Here is a 16270-nt window from a genome sequence, read left to right on the forward strand (position 1 = left end):
GATTATAAGAAAACGCCTTGTGAATACTCTGTGTATCCAACATCTTTGTGTATTTACAGCAAGTCAGCCCAAAATGATTCATATTCCTGACAGATTTAGATTTCAAATTGTTTTCATTTAACCAAGAAGTTTTTCTGATCAGAAGGGAGATCATCATCTCTCATCAACTAACAAAACAATGTAAAAGGAGTATCAGTTTTAATTTTTTTTATTTTACCCAGACCTTATCAAAATCATTTATACCCATCTCATTGACCAATGAAAACATCTTTAATGGTATTACATCGATCAAATGGGTCTTTGAGGTTGGATGACCTTATGAATCAAAATCAAGCCAGGACTCTGTGGGCCACTCTTAAACATGAATATTAATTCCAATCAAAAGAAACCTGTTGGTAAAATAAAGATTTCAGACTTCAGTCTACCAGACGTATCATTTTGAGCTTAACTAGAAGTATTATTGAGCAGTCTTATTAAAATAATACATCAATTCATACATTAAGGACTTGATTCTCATAAATGCTTAATTTTGTTTCTCACAAACAGATTTATAGATGCATCTAGCGCTGGAGATCCCAAGTCTAAGCCCCATTCATAACCAAATCCAGTCATTATGTGAAACCAGTTGAATGGCTGAGCCCCACCACAGAGACCTCATGTCGCCTTTGACACTCCAATCTGCCCTGCTCATTATGATGTGTGGTGGCAAACAGACGGGGACACCCCTGCCCACTCTGTCTTCATCCACCCATATCACTTCATGGGGGGGGGGGGGGGGGGGGGGGGGGTTGACAGAGGGTACGTTTCGCTTCACAGCCCCAAAATTAATAGGGGGCTCTCATTATGTGGAAATGGAAAAGACAAAGAGGTCTTGAGACATAAAAGGGAAGCAGGATAGGTGGATGTGTGTATAATGAGACAAGAGAAGGCAGGGTGAGGAAAACAGAGAGAAGTGAGATAATAAATGTGAAAAAGCACTTCAGTCTGGGACTGTACTTTACTGAGCCTCCTGCCCATATTTTTACTCACACAGGGACTGAATCCAAGCTGGCAACAAAAGAAACAGGAAATTACTTGCCTCTTTAATGGAGGCAGCGCTTTACTGTCTCCTCCTCTTCTTTTCCTCCTCTTTTTTCTCTCCCTCCCACAGGGAGGTTGGGTAACAGCCAATCTCATTGAAAGGCAGATCAATAAAGAGATATATTGTCATCTTACAGCTCCGCCCTCTTAATCAATTAATCTATAATAGAATGTATTTGCTGAAGCTTCTTAAAGGGTCCCTCCTCCCATTACCAGTGATGGGTCACAAAAGGTGGAGACATGTGGGGTTCCCATTGTTAGTAATGGAGGAGAGAGATGGAATAGTTTCATATGCATGGCTGGAGATACAGGTGATATGAATTTAACGGTCATTCGCAGAATGATGGCGATTCCTAAAAGTAATCCTGGTGATTTATCATCCACGACCTAATGTGTCATCAGACTAACCAACACCTTTGTTCACCTACAGGTGTGTGAACGTACAGCGTGGTGTTGATTCAGTCTTAACTCGCTGCTGCTTTCTGGCCGTAGTGTATTTGCAGCTCTAATCTCATATTTGTAGTAAATGTTCTGCCAGAGCGCTGTGTGAACATGCACAAGTGAAAAAGCAGTGTTTGGAGCCCAAATCCCACTCAGAGCAAAAAAGAAAAAAAATACTGTAAACGTTGTTGTTGGTTTTTTTTACTAAAGTGTTTAACAATGTGATAAACAATGGCATTTAAGAAATGCTAATGGTGGACATCAACAGCAATCAGTCCACAAATCTGTGTGGGAGGCTCTCTCCCCTCTCCTCTACTTTACTACCTCTAATTGTAAGCACGCAAAATTACCTCTTGAAATTTCCCAACAACATCAGAGCTCCCATCACTGCTGCTCATACATGCTAATGGCGACTTATATTCAAGTTAGTCATTTATAGTCAGGATATAGTGTCTCAACGCCCCAGAACCTGAAACGAAGTCCCTCAACATTTACCAGCTGTTTGTGCCAAAAAAAAGTTAATGCTGTTTGGAGAAAAAAATCTGCTTTATTTTACAGCAATAATATCAAATATTTATAATTATTAGTGTTCATCAGAATGCTGCTTTAGTCTAAAAAAAAACACCAATTCTATTTTGCTGTTAGCACAAATCAGCCAATCACTTAACAGCAACTCAATGCATTTAGGCAACTAGAAATGTTGAAGACAAGATGCCCAAAAATCCACCTAAGAATCAAAATGGGGTAGAAAATGGATTTAAGTGAAATTGAATATGGAGTGGTGGTTGGGGCCAGACAGCTTTTCACACACAGCCATGTGACTGATTCAGAGAGAATGGTTTGAGCATGACTGTTTAAAAAGCAGCAAGGTGTTATTTCCTGCAGGTCAACTGAAAGCCATACTCAGACGGTAGCTCTGCTGGTCAGATTTTATCTCCAAACACACCAGATTCTGTCCATCCTCACTCATTTAGCCTGGTCAGTTGGCCAAGTTGTTGATAACGTTCATGTTTCAAGTAACAGTCTATTGCTTCCCATACATCCCTAATGGTTATCTTTATCTTCATCGAAAACAAAACAAAAAACTCTGCATCCTTTCCAAGGAGCCTAAAGTAAATGTAAATTTCCCTTCAGTGAGACTGACTAAGTGTTATAAATAAATTTCACTTCAGTCAGGCCTTTCAATTTCACCAGGTCCAAGCTAAAGATGTTTGTGTCTATTTGGGAAACTATCTTCTGTTGCATTGTGCTATGCTGGGAAACTATTATCCCCTGAGCAACAGGATCAATAAAGTCAATCACAAAGCTGGAATCATCATTACACACAAGCTTACAGACCTTTTAGGGAGTGAGAGACAGAAGGTCACTGAAGCAGCTGCTCTGAATCATGGATGGTCAGGTGTTATGGGACCTGCTCCGTTACTTACTTCACATTCAGCAACGTTCATTTTCAGCACACTATTTCAGTATCAAGAAATCTCTGCTGCCTTTCGCCATTACTCTGTACTGCCGTTTGCCTTTGTGTGGCCAGGGAATTAACCAGTAAACTACACAAAGCACATGTTGCAGATTTCCCCCAGAGAAGACGGTTAAAACAATTGATATATGTAACTTAAATATCTTTGCAAATATAAAGGGAGTTATTTGAGGAAGGGATCCCTTCATTCATTCATTTAATCCATCCATCCATCATGATGCTACTTGCACTCATGGAGAAGTGTGTAATGGGAAAAGAAAACAGCCTTGCAGGTGTACGCGATGAGCACGTTCCCTTGCTGCTTGATTAGCTTGAAGCTGAAAAAGAGGTGTGTAATATATCCTAGTGCCATTTTGATTTTCTCATTAGAAGTCATTCACTACCAACATTGGATTTTCTCAAGAAATAAAAGTGGGTGCTTGATATTTCTGCTTATTAATTACTCATTCAATCAGCTCTGCAGCCCTGAGTAATCACATTGCCTATAGTAGCTTCTCAGCCACAGTAGAAAGAATTAGCAATCAGACACCGGGATTGAAATTCAAAACAGCTTTTTTTTGGAGATGCAAAGACCCCTCTTAATAATCATAAGGTGGATCAAAATGTTATAGCTTTGATTCATTAAATAACATAAACTTAGAATCGTTTTATGTTTTTTGGCTGCTGGCTTGCATGGATGGATGGATGGATGGACGAATGTTCTGTCTTTGTCTCTCTTCGAGGTTGGTCGTGTTTTTCTCTCCTCTCCAGCTTTCACCTCCCCCCCCCATCCCCCTCTCCTGCTTCTGCTGCTATGTCTTGTCTTTCTGAGCACTTTCTTCATATCACCGAACTCTGAAAAGCATGGATCTGGTAAGCTGGTCTCTCAATGCTATTGATCAAATTATTTCGACGGATAGGCAACAAAAGGGGGGACCCGTCCAGTCCTGTTTGACTCATTTCGTGGGATACACCCTACATTCCTGGATGGAAAACGGTGTGTCTTTCGACTCTGTCATTCCTGGACGTTTGAAATGTTTGCATGTTTGGATTCAGGATACTTGGATTTCTACTTATTGGTTTTGGTGGATTTTTGATGTATCAGCAAATACAGCGGATGTCGATAGCCATTTGGCCTTGATCAGTCAACCGGCTGCATATGATGCGCTCACTAAGGCGGTGAAAGAACAGATCTGAAAGGTGGAGGAGCAGAGCCGAAAAGCTGGATGTGCTGGAATGCAGACTGGCTTCAGTGGTTGAACTCAAGGGGAGATGTGATAAATCTTGATGTGAAGCGCAGAAAAGCCCAACAATTTGGAATATTGGATTTCACCATTTGGAGCCAGCAAAAACTTAAAGCTTATGGGAAAGTCAGTGCAGCTTGTCTCATAACAAATAACATATTTGGACTATGCCTTCCCTATCTAATCACTCCTGGTTTGTTATGTCGACAGAGCTCAGAACTCTCCCCCGCTCCCTCCTCCCCCGCTGACATCTGCGGATGCTTTCTGAACTGTTGGTCAGCTGATAACATCAAGGACAATGGCCTCTGGAGAGTGTTCATGGAAATATAAACACTTTCACCCAAACAGACACACATAACTGATACTCATAAAAACTGATGAACTTACACGCGACTAGTCTCAAATTTTTACCTTCTCCTATATGTGTCTCGTCTTATTTGTGCTTTTTGTGCAAGAGGTTTTTGATTTCTCAAACTGTATCCTGTAATAGGATAAAGTATGAGATATGTTTTTTTCCCTTCCACCTTCCTTTTTGTGGATTCTATTTTTCCACAGAGTAATGGCAGCGCTCTGTGGGTACCGTGTAAGGTGGTGACCTTGGCTGCAAGGTCTCAGTAAATCGTCTCCCCCTGAAATGTTTGTGATGTTGGTTTGTTTGTTATGGCGATTGTACTGAAACAACAATTTCCCTCTGGGATTATTCAAGTATTTCTGTTTCTGATTCTGATGGACAGATGCATGGATGGATGGATGGATGGATGGATGGATGGATGGATGGATGAATGGATGGATGGATGGATGGATGGATGGATGGATGGATGGATGGATGGATGGATGGATGGATGGATGGATTCTGGCTCTTTCAGAATGCTAAGATGTGCCCTTTGTGTCTGTGGAGTGGGGGTGATTCTCTGATGTATGGCTCAGCTGTGAGGATGCTGCGTAGCACCAATTCATGCTGATGGGCTGTCATTGTAATTCAGCACCTAATGTGGATAATTAGTCTAAATTCATGGAGTACTTGATTCCGCTGACAGCTACGCCAAATGTTTGATGAAGGCAGCAAAATAGGAGCATCAGTCACAGACAAGCGGAAATGCATTTAGCGGAGGGCCTCATCATGTTTTATTCAATCTCAGAGCGATGCTCAATTAATCAGTTTCTGCAATTAAATTAAACATGTACATGCATAAAACATGAAAGAAATATCAGGGGCGTTTAAAATGTTTTTAACCTGTAAGGAGAGAATTTATTGTCAGTCCTTCAGGCCAGCCGCTCTGACCTTAGCGAAGGGACTTGTTTCTGTTACACACAACGTGGAGAACAGAGTGAGGCGCGATGTGGTGAAGCGCATCTTAGTATGCAGCACTTGATGCATACCACCATCCAAAGCATTTCTGTAAATGTCAAGAGCTTTGTGTTTACTAGGTCTGCCTGACCCCTAATATTTATTCAGCTCAACAGCCCTCCACCCAATCATTTCTTATTGCTCCATTGCAGAAGTGAAGCTCTTGCGATGTCAGGTTTCATTGGCTGCGGTTTGCCCTATCGTCGAGCACATGTGATATTACTTTTTGCTTTCCATCAACTTCTGCAGATGACTGTGTGGAGATGAATAGTGACATTTTGAAGCCATGTGTGGGTTTGTTGTTCAGATTTGTGTCTGTGTATGTTAATGCCTGATTTGTAAATGCAGCATCCCGGTTGGAGAGACTGTGGGTCTTTACATGCCAGGCGAATTTGGATGTGGATTCATAGAACTGCCTGCATAATTTATGTGTTTATAGTGAGAGAGCAGCACTGAGCTGCTGTCATTGGCCACATGTTTGATATTGTGCTTTCATAAGAAAAGGCTGTTTCATGATTTAGCTAGAATCTTAACTACACTCTTATCAATATTAATGCAGAAAAAGCAAGCAAGGCCACAGCCTTTGAGGAATCGATCCTCCACAGTTTACTTTTACCACCTAAAAAAAGGTGAACGTGGAGGCCAGTAACACTGCAACACCTGATTTAATTAACCCTGAAGGCTACCAGACATTATACAGCATTCAGCAAAAGTATTCATACTCTTTGAACTTACAACTAAAGCATCCATGTATTTTATCCGGACTTTATTTCATTAACTGTAAGGAAATCATTTTTAACTTCTCTAATTTATTTATTACAAATAACCATGTGTGGCATGCATTTAAACTCAGTCCTTTCTGCCCTGATCCCCCTGAAAAAAGCAGAGGTAGGATAATCTATTGTTCGGGCATCTATTAGTTATACATTCTACAAATCTGGTCTTTATGGAAGGTAGGGGGTGGAGTGGTGGATGGGGGCAGCCATCAATGGGGAAACCAGTGATGAAAGAAATCCCCCCCCCCCCCCACACACACACACACACACACACACTTTTAACCATAATACTGCAGCATGACTGGCCGACCAGTCCGGGGTAGGTTCTCCAAAGGTTGAGGCTTAAGTACCGCGAGAATTCCGCTTACAAGCAAGGTTAAAAAATAATGGAAAAATTTTATTTCTTTAGACTGGCAAAGTTGGAACAAACCCCAAAATAAAATCTATTTTACCAATGAAATGTTTTAAATTCCATGTTTATTCATAACTATTAACTACTCTGTGTTTAATACATCGAGTTTGTACCAAAATGGGAAGAAGTTTAATTTCCTTTCCATCTATTTTACAGTCATAGCATGGTTAGAATAAAGGTGGTGGTTTCAGCATGCATACCCATAGTTTTTGCAATCATGTTCATGTCAACACGCTAAAAAAAGGAGAAAATTACAATATTTCTCTATTTAAAACATGTTTGATAAAACACAAAAAATAACTGCATTTTCTAGTTTTAAGTATTCTGAATAATCCCTGTGAGAAAATAAATTAAATATAATAACATTTTGACATACTTAATTCCCTTGTAGTGAGGCTGATCTTGAGCATACTGTACTTCAAGTATGTTTGAAGAGTTGTATAACTAATGTCTGCTATCTTGTTTAACTACAAACCGTTTAGATAAGAAATTCCTTTATTGTCCTACATTGGGTAAATTTGGGCGTAGCAGTGGCAAAAACACAGACAGAGTTACCCAACAGTTACACACCAATAGTGATAATGATTTTTTTTAGTTCTAAATCAACAGAGGATGAGCTTTATCAGAAATGCCAAAAATAAAAGTAAAAATTTATACAAGAGTGAACATTGCACAATTATTGATGATATGGCATACTCAGGTAAAAAATATGAAATACCGTAAATATGATATATATATATATATCATATTTACATATATATAGTTAATCAGCAGAAAAAGTCCAGCCTTTTTACAGAATTTGAGATAATATGTAATATGCTCCAGCATCTCGAGGTAGTGTACCTTAGTATCTGGGAGAAAGTGTAAACGATTAGCATATTTAGCATATTTTTTATAATTATCTTACTAATAAGGCATTAAAAATCTAAATACAAATTAAAAAAGGCAAAGCAGATTTTTATTTCCGATAGGGTGCATTTGGTGTTATTGTTTTTCTTACAGAGCAGGTATAATCATAGTAAGCATAAAAAAAAACATGCAGGTGTCACATATTTTTACATAGAAATCAGTGAGAGCATCAGTTTTCTGAAGGAATGTTCCATTTCTCAGGAGGGCTTGGGCTGAAGTTAGGGATGGTCCAGTCTGGTCCTGCCTTTGATCCACCATGTCAGGCTCTAACTCTGGACTACTCTTAGGTCTGGTCTGTCTTCTGCAGCTTTAATACTGTTCCAGCCATCTTTCTGTCGTTGCTCCGTTTTAGTCACCTTTAATCATTTATATTTACCGTTTTCCTGCTGTCTCGTGAATAAACCTGGCTACACGTCTTCATGTAAAGTTGTTTAAAGTCTGCGCTAATTTGGAGTGTGCTGGCCCTTTAAGAGCGGTCTGGGCTGTGTAGCTAACTCCCACCGATATAAAACAGTCACACTTTTCACACACGGAATAATACATTTGTACCAAACAGAAAAAAATAATATAACACTTTATTATATTATTGCAATAGATTCAATGTCTAATAAGCATTTAGTCTGCCAAAGAAGAGAAATCTAATTACTCAATAAGAGATATTATCAAACTAAGAACATGTAATGTTAATGTTATATTCGTTTAGCTGCGGGTTGCATCTAGAAGATAGAAGAAATCAAAGTGGCTGGTGTAGCGCTGTGCTCCTCACTGCAGGCATAATGTCCACTACATTCATTCCGCGCTTTTAGTTTGAAAGTCCACCCGGAAGTCGTCGGTGTAACAGCTGTAACTTGGTGACCGTGCGCTCTGCTCCGGGACCGCGCTGCTTTGTGAGGAGGCTGAGAGCTCCAGTCAGAGTCCCAGCAGCGGAGCCGAGCTCAGGGCGCCAGGATGAGGCTGTGAATCTTTCCCCGCAGCTCCAGGACTTTCCTCTCACATCCCAACTCTTTGTCCCGCAGAGAGCGAGCTTTTCCACCGGCCTTTCTCTAAAAACTACCGGCGGACGGGGGCTGCTTGCCACTCGCAGCCGCTTCCCATCACCTGCGCGTTGCTTTTGTGCGGCGCGGACCGAGACGGGGACTTTGGAAAGCGGTGAGCGGCAGAGGAAAAGTTGGCCCGCGGGATGTCTGGACTTCGGCGTTCATCCTGCAGCGCCTAGGATGCTGCCTGAGGAGTTTGATGCTGCGTGCGCAGGTTTCTTCTCCACATAGACTGGAGCGCATCGGTACTCCTTTAGGATCGGCTCTCTGCTGCCGCTGCTGCCGCTGCAGAACGGCCGTGTGCGCGTCCCCCGGTGCGCCCGCTCCGCTCCGCGCTGCTCCGCTCTGAGGACGGCCAGCAGCTCTGTCCACCTATGAAGAATCTCAGCCCACAATGGAGAGCAGCCTGATTCTGGTTCCTGTACTCCTTCTGTTTGCTCTGGAAACTTTGGCATCTGGTAAGTTTGACCGGAGCTGCTGGTTGCTGGGGGCGTATGCCCTGATGGAGCCTCTGCGGAGCCTCAGAACGCGCTGATGGTTTGTTTTTGTTCCATGTATGCATGAAGACTGTCACCCTGAGCAGAGGTCCGCTTTGGATGCAGCTGTACTGCATTTAATGTGGCGGTGTTAGAGTAAAAAGGAGCAGACAACACATGGACATCACACTTTTTACATCTGAATATATATATATATATATATATATATATATATATATATATATATATATATATATAAAGTTGAGGACAATTCAGATGTGAGTCAGTGGGTCAGTAAGCAGTCACATTTATGTCAGTAACTAATCCTCCTCGGTGATGTGGCTTAAAGGCCACTTAAAGCAGCAGACATCAGAGTGGCCCAAACGCAGCTTTACCATGTGTCCTGCCCAGGGGACCCTGGGTCCACACCAACATCTGCTCCCCACAGAAATACACATTTATCACTATTAGCAGGCCCATTAGCTGAAGAGATTGGACTATCACGGTTACAATGCGGCGTTGAGACAAAACCATTGAATGGCGGCCTGGGCGGCAGCATGCAGGCCGGCGGGGAGACGGGTCGCCCTGGTGGGGGTAGAAAGGTTGGCTTTGACTGGATGCTGAATGCTTTGGGTTGGATGTCAGTTTTCTGGGAGTGTGGCCTCAGTGAATCACTCGTATCATGACTAATGCAGAATATTGACTTTTGCTTGTCATTACATATAAGCATTACTTTTAATTTGAGCTTTTAGCAGCGCAAACTGCTATTGGTTGCCCTCTAGAGTGTGTAAGCCTTATGATGATGACACTCTTTGCATCATCAGCCACTGACCGCATGATCATTTTTATGGCCTGTCACTTTTCTTACTTAGTATTGAAAACATCTAAAAATGGCTTTGCTTGGTTAATCTGACAGCGATGGTCTTCTCAACATCGACCACATCTGAATGGAAAGACAAACGTTTTTCCTATGGAGGTTTGCTGCTTCATAAAAACCTTCTACCAGTTCAGTGTGGGCACTTTTTAGTTTATCTGTCTAACATACCATTTTCTATAATCTACACAGAATTAAAGTCAAGTAGTTTGTAAATATAGTTTATTGGTTAAGATAGGGTCTAGGTCAGGATCTTAGCAAGGCCATGCAGAGGCTTACTGTTCACATGTTCTTTAATATATTATATTAATTAATGCTTGATATAATTAAGCTATTTAGCACTGTTGCTTTGAGGTTAGGTTGAAGAATTTGGAGGCAATGATCCTCCAAATTCTGCATTGTGCTGTTGGCATGATACCACCACCACCATGTTTAACAGCTGGGAGATTCTGCTTGTGCTTTCAGGCCACCCCTCTGTACTCTAGAGTGATTTAACGTCTCTCCAGTGGAAAACTTGCCTGTCCACAGCTGCAAACATCAGCTGAGCTTGAAGGTGTTGCTGCTGATTGAAGCAGGAGCTTGTTTTTCAGTCCATGGCAGTGGAAGTTGCTGTTGACATTAACTGGTCTACCAGAACCTTCTTATCTGATGCTGATGGTGTAGGTGACACATCTGGATGGCCCCATGCCCTGGGATGGATTGGCAAAATGTCAAGATAGCGCTGCAGCCCACGTTTATTTTACGGATGCACCGATGTGTAAATTTGGGCCGACATCAATACCCTGTATTAATATTGCTGCCATGTCTGATAACAGATATTTACCGATATGTGTGTATATATATATACATATCCACACACACATTTAGCTCTCTGTGATGGTCAAACTTAGTAGAAGTTTGTACCGACTGAAAACTATGCAAACTGAATTTCTGAATCCTGGCTGCGATGCATCACTGTCACATGACCGGACAAAAAAACACAAGTAACCAAGTATTCTATTGATTATTCTTAGGATTAACCGAGTAAACAATTTATTTCATTCCCCTTTTTAAAAAGGAAATTCAACATTTTATTGATCAAATCAAATAACCTAGCATGTCTTTAGTGTAAACCCGAATGTTCGGAGCACATAAAGCACCCACAGTTTAGGAGGAAGGCATTCTAACATCAGCATGTCAGAAGCTCAGCCCTTTCTGCTTGGATCAACATGCATGCAGACCTAGGCAAGGCAAGGCAAGGCAAGTTTATACTTTTCAGCAGCAAGACGGTTGAACACTAGCTGCCCCTGTGGTGGAAATACTCCCAGACTATGAAGAGCAGACAGGGTTTGCTGAGCTCTGCTCTCTGGACTTTTAATCAGATTTGTTTGACATCAAAAAACATAATGTTATAGTTTGTTTGTCATATGCAGAAGTTAACAAGTCCCCAGAACAGAGCCAGAACCAAGGTCTTTGTTCTGATTGGTCTCTGCAGCTTTGTGGTGGAACTACAGCCAGGCGCTGCTCCGCCTTCAGCTCCCACCTGTAGTTTTACTAGACGACAACACCACGCACTCACACCGTCTCACCGCTGCTTCGCTCGCCCCCCTCTCTGTTATCTCATAATGGTACGATCCTACACTGTCACATGTGATAGGCTGCCTAGCTGCCATGCTGCATGAGTAAAAGTTGTGCAGCTAGCAGAGCTGGGGCTGAGCACAGAGAGCTGAGCGACGAAGCATTTAAACGCAGCATCGTTAACGCAGCATCGTTAACGCAGCATCGTTAACGCACGGCACGTCCTGGTTGTTTTTTTGTCAGTAAATTACGGGTTTGTGGTGGGGGTGGTTGGGGGAGAGGGAGGGCTGTCCTCTGGGGGAGGGGGCCGGGTGTCTGCTGCTGCAGCGGATGTTTCCTGCTTAGGTGTTGCAGCCTGGAGGACGTGCTATTAAGGAACTTTAATGCCGTTCAACAGAACACGCAGAGCGCGGCTTCCTGTTCACTTTAAACTGATCCCGCTGTTCTGACCTACAGAAGCAGGTCAAAAAAGGGACTTTTACATCCAATCAGCAGCAGCGTAGACGCTCCAACATCATTAGCAGAAGTTAGAGCGTTCTGCAGCACAAATAACCAGCATAGGTCAACTGAAATAACCAAGCCTCAACACATTTTGGATGTAGAAAGAAATGGTTTCAGCGCTATGTCTAGGGTGTACCCAGCCCTCAGTCACCAACCAGCTCCACCTTCACCCCCCCCCCCCCCCCGCAGCCCTGCCTGGATAAGCAGATATACTAGTCCATGGACGGATGGATGGGTGGATGTTTGAACTGATGATGTCACCAACCTGCAGATGTTAAGAGTTGCTGTGAAAGACTTGCAGAGGGAGCCCTGTCATACTAATCCTCCTTGGCCATTCATGCCATGAACATTGTGTCTGAACGTCTGACAGAACTGAATGTGTGCATGACAACATGGCTGACTACCATGCTGCAAACCAGCAATGTTTAAGGAGACATGGGCGAGTTGGTGACGCTGCGTTTTCATCTGGCGGTGCTCCAGTGCTGAGGCTTGGCTTTACAAGGCTGTAAACACTGGCTATGAAACCGGAGCAGATGAACTCAGCATCTGTGAAAATGCTCCTTCAGTGACTTCACCAGCTCCTCAGGGACGACACTGGCTGGAAAGAAGCTCCTCATTCACAGAGCACACTGTGGCCTTAGAAACAAGAGCATGCTGCTTTCAGTCAGAAGGGGAACATCTCTAGTTTAAATGCATTACCTGTCAGTCTTTTATTCACAGTTTAAATGCATTATGTGTCAGTCTTTTATTCACAGTTTAAATGCATTATGTGTCAGTCTTTTATTCACAGTCACTTGAAGCTGCTTCTTGAATAAGTAGAATTTCACTGGGACTTCTGAATGGGCCTTCCTGCTCATCTTCTGATTCCTGTTTTGATGTGATGGAGCTGTTCCTGTGGAGGCAGAGTCACGTTTCAGTCCTCTGCTCATTAGGCCGTTTAGCCAGTAAGGTGACACTGCTGTCTGCCAGTCATCTCTGTCTCCATCAGCCAGCACTGCCCCCTCCGTCCCCACTGAGCATCAACAGGCCGTGTGTTTGCCAAGCACTTCAGTGAAGGGACGTCCAGGCTGGGGTCTGGAGCGCCACCCCCCCTGTTTCATCACGTATGTCCGCAAACAGAGCAGGAACTGCCCCAAAGCGTGGTACCCAGGCTGGAAGTACAGATGGAGCCCACTACCCCAGGGACAGGGGGGGGGGGGGGGGGGGGGGGGGCGGGGGTGGTTGCTGAGACCGCACAATTACCGAGTCCACTTCCAACCTTGCTTTGTTGCTGGTGGTCAGGAGTTTGGAAAGGATCATTTCAGTCAGACTTGCTGCCATCTAGGTGATGAACAGGTAAAAATTCCACAGTTTCATGTTGACCACACAAAAACGTTCAACACAATCTGAGCAGTTCATCTCTTTATTCTTATTTTAGCCTTCGCTGAGTTTAGTTGTAGCTTTAAAGTGCTTGTTGTGCAGAATTGTTTTATTTCTGTGAAATTACACAAGTAGAGCGAGCTGAGATTGGCTGGTTAATGAGTCAGGGTCTGCTCAGGTGGTCAGCCTGCAGTCACACCTGCTGCTGAGAGTTTGCCAGATTTAAATCAGCGATAGGCGGTGTTCCCTATCTCTGCTGGACGGGCAGTGAGCAGCGACAGGCCGAGGCCTGGCTCTGCCCGCCTGTTTTATGGCATACAGTCAGAGAAAAGACCAGACTAGGCTTGGGCCGGCCTGGGATTCTCCCTGCATGGTCACTGTGATGCAAATGCTACAGAGTTATAATAGTTACACACAGTTTCTAAACTTAACGCATCACATAATCAAAGAACGTAAAACGTTGATTGTTCTTCCTGCTGCATAAATAATCTATTTTTTTGTTTTTACAGTTATAATGTTATCTAGATTATAGGTCAAATATAGAATAAACACTGGATTTAAGAAAAAAATTCCAGTGATTAATTTGCAGAATCTTTTCCATGTAGCTCTTTGCTATAAGAAGCTGCTAATAGCTGCTTAGTTAGTTAGGCTAAATTCTTCTGTGTAGCATAAGAACCTCTGGCCATATTAGCCCGTTCTCTAGGCTCTCACTGAGAGAACTTTAAACTGTAGGATGGTAGATTTTGGAAACGATCTCGGTGTACGTTGGTACCAGAAAGCTGTACATGACTGGCATCTCCATAAAAGCATTGAAGCTGTAGGGAGGATGCAATGGAACATTTCAGCTAACTTTACACTAGTATGGCCATCCATAGTAACTTACCATGAGTTTGATCGGGCCTTTCATGGCTTTGTCAGGGACTGATTGAGAGGTAAAAAGGTTTGTCACAAAACAGGGAACTCTTGAAAATTATAGAAACATCATTTTTTTTTCATTATGGCTTTTGCAGATTCTAGAAAGAACAATCTTTCTAGAATTATTTGCCTGTTTTGTTGCAGGAAAATAATTGTGGTTCTATTTCTTGAATTGTGCTCTGTAAGAGGATCCTGGTCTTCCATGCATCTCTCTGGCAGCATGAACAACAGCTTCTGTTGTCTCTCTGGCAGGAATCTGTTGAAAGTTTCATCAACAGAACAGTTTGCATAAAAGACAAAAAATAGAAAGGTAAACTTTATAATTTGTTTCAGTTCATCTGAGTTTATTCATATAATGGCAAGTTTAGTAACTCCTGTTTTTCTGCTGGCATTTTCAACTTTTGTGTTTCTTATGGAGAGAAAACAGAGATGGAAAAGAAAGCTTTGGAGAACAAACCCGGGGCGTAACTTCCTCCTCCCCCACCTGCCTGCCCATCTGTTCTCTACAGATCAATTAGTCTGTCAATAGCTGCAGTATGATCCATCCACAGGAGCCACTGCAGAGCATTCAGGGAAGAATCCTAATCAGTGGTGACACGTCAGAGCAGAGAAATAAACCTCCATTTCCTATCATCACAGCATCAGCACGCTGACACGGCTGTTTGAAGCTCGGCTCCATAGGTTTTCAGTCCCACTAAATTTAGAAATCTGAAATAAGGCATAAAAACATTGGGGTTAGATATGCTGAGAAGCCTGTCAGTGAACAGCCCGCTCATGATGTAGACTTTTAAAAATAGCATGTCCAGGTTCCAGCATTCCAAATATCCATTACGCAGCTGTCTGAGAATCTGAAAAGCTGCTGCTGGTCACGGCCTGTCCCTGTCGTTGAACCTAGAGGTGCTAGCCTGTCTGATATTAAAGCTTATTGCCATGCAGAGGAACACAGCAAACACATGATGGGCTGCTAGCGTCTGCTCCGATGGCCACTGAACCAAAGTCACCATGATAAGCCCCAGCTCCTTCTACCAGTGGGTGCTGACGGCACAAGTCAGCTCCCCCGTCTCCTCAGAGGTCCTAAGGGCAAAGGTCGGGGGTGGGGAGCCTCTGGCCCTTCATCCTCAGGATGCAGCCAGATGGATGGCCCTCACCATTATCTGTCTGTTGCTGCTTGTTCCACACGAGTAGAGGTGGAGTACAGCGAGCCACCAGTGACTGCCTCCCACCTGCAGTCCTGTTTTCACAGGAGGAAGCAGCTGAATCCTCTGCTGATTTTAGTTTGGTGCTTTAATATGTTTACAACTATAAGCACTCAGCTTGGCTCGTCCCGTTAATACGGTGGTTATCAAAGCGTTTCTGGTGCGCCCTCCTTTCAGGAATGAAACATTTTCAGGCTCTCCCAACCCCAACTAAAGTTCAACTACACCGGTCAAAAATGTAACTTTTATTGTTCACTCTTTAATGTAGTGAAGCTGTTGCTTTGACGATTACCCAGAATCCCTTTTAAATTAAACAACTGAATACCCTTCTAATCAATACAATAAAATGCGCATTAAGAAATGTTGATGGAAACGTGACTAGTGTCACTGCACACCTATTACAGTGTTTTTAGTTGTGCTCTGTTCTCCATTTTCTTAATCGTTTATGAAAATGTACCATGTTGGTCTTCATGTAGGCGGCAAACGGTACTTTTAGCTAGCCATGGACCTCATCATCAATAGACTTAAAACTGACTAGCTGAAAAGATGGTGGAAATGATGTCAAGACACAATTCAGGTAAATTAAGTTTTATCCCCATTGTGTCCAGAGGAAAAATGGAATCTCCCTTTATAACTGAAATAAATACAAAAACACGTTCAGTATAACGGATGCTGACCAGTTTAAAGAC

At 42.8% G+C, this 16270-nt stretch overlaps 1 protein-coding gene across 6 annotated transcripts in view; it reads left to right on the forward strand.

Moving 5' to 3' along the window:
* Positions 1–16270, forward strand: part of robo3 (roundabout, axon guidance receptor, homolog 3 (Drosophila)) — a 272135-nt gene that overhangs the window by 133380 nt on the left and 122485 nt on the right. Inside the window, exon 1 of one of the 6 annotated variants that reach the window (XM_036143482.1) lies at positions 8338–9161. The exons of the other annotated variants lie outside the window; for them this stretch is intronic. Within the exon in view, the coding sequence (XP_035999375.1) occupies positions 9098–9161 (64 nt within the window). The 5' untranslated portion in view covers positions 8338–9097. Of the gene's footprint in view, positions 1–8337; positions 9162–16270 lie in introns of those variants that run through there. 6 annotated transcript variants of the gene reach the window in all.

The sequence above is a fragment of the Fundulus heteroclitus genome, chromosome 11 (assembly GCF_011125445.2).
Source record: "Fundulus heteroclitus isolate FHET01 chromosome 11, MU-UCD_Fhet_4.1, whole genome shotgun sequence".
Taxonomy (NCBI): Eukaryota; Metazoa; Chordata; class Actinopteri; order Cyprinodontiformes; family Fundulidae; genus Fundulus; species Fundulus heteroclitus.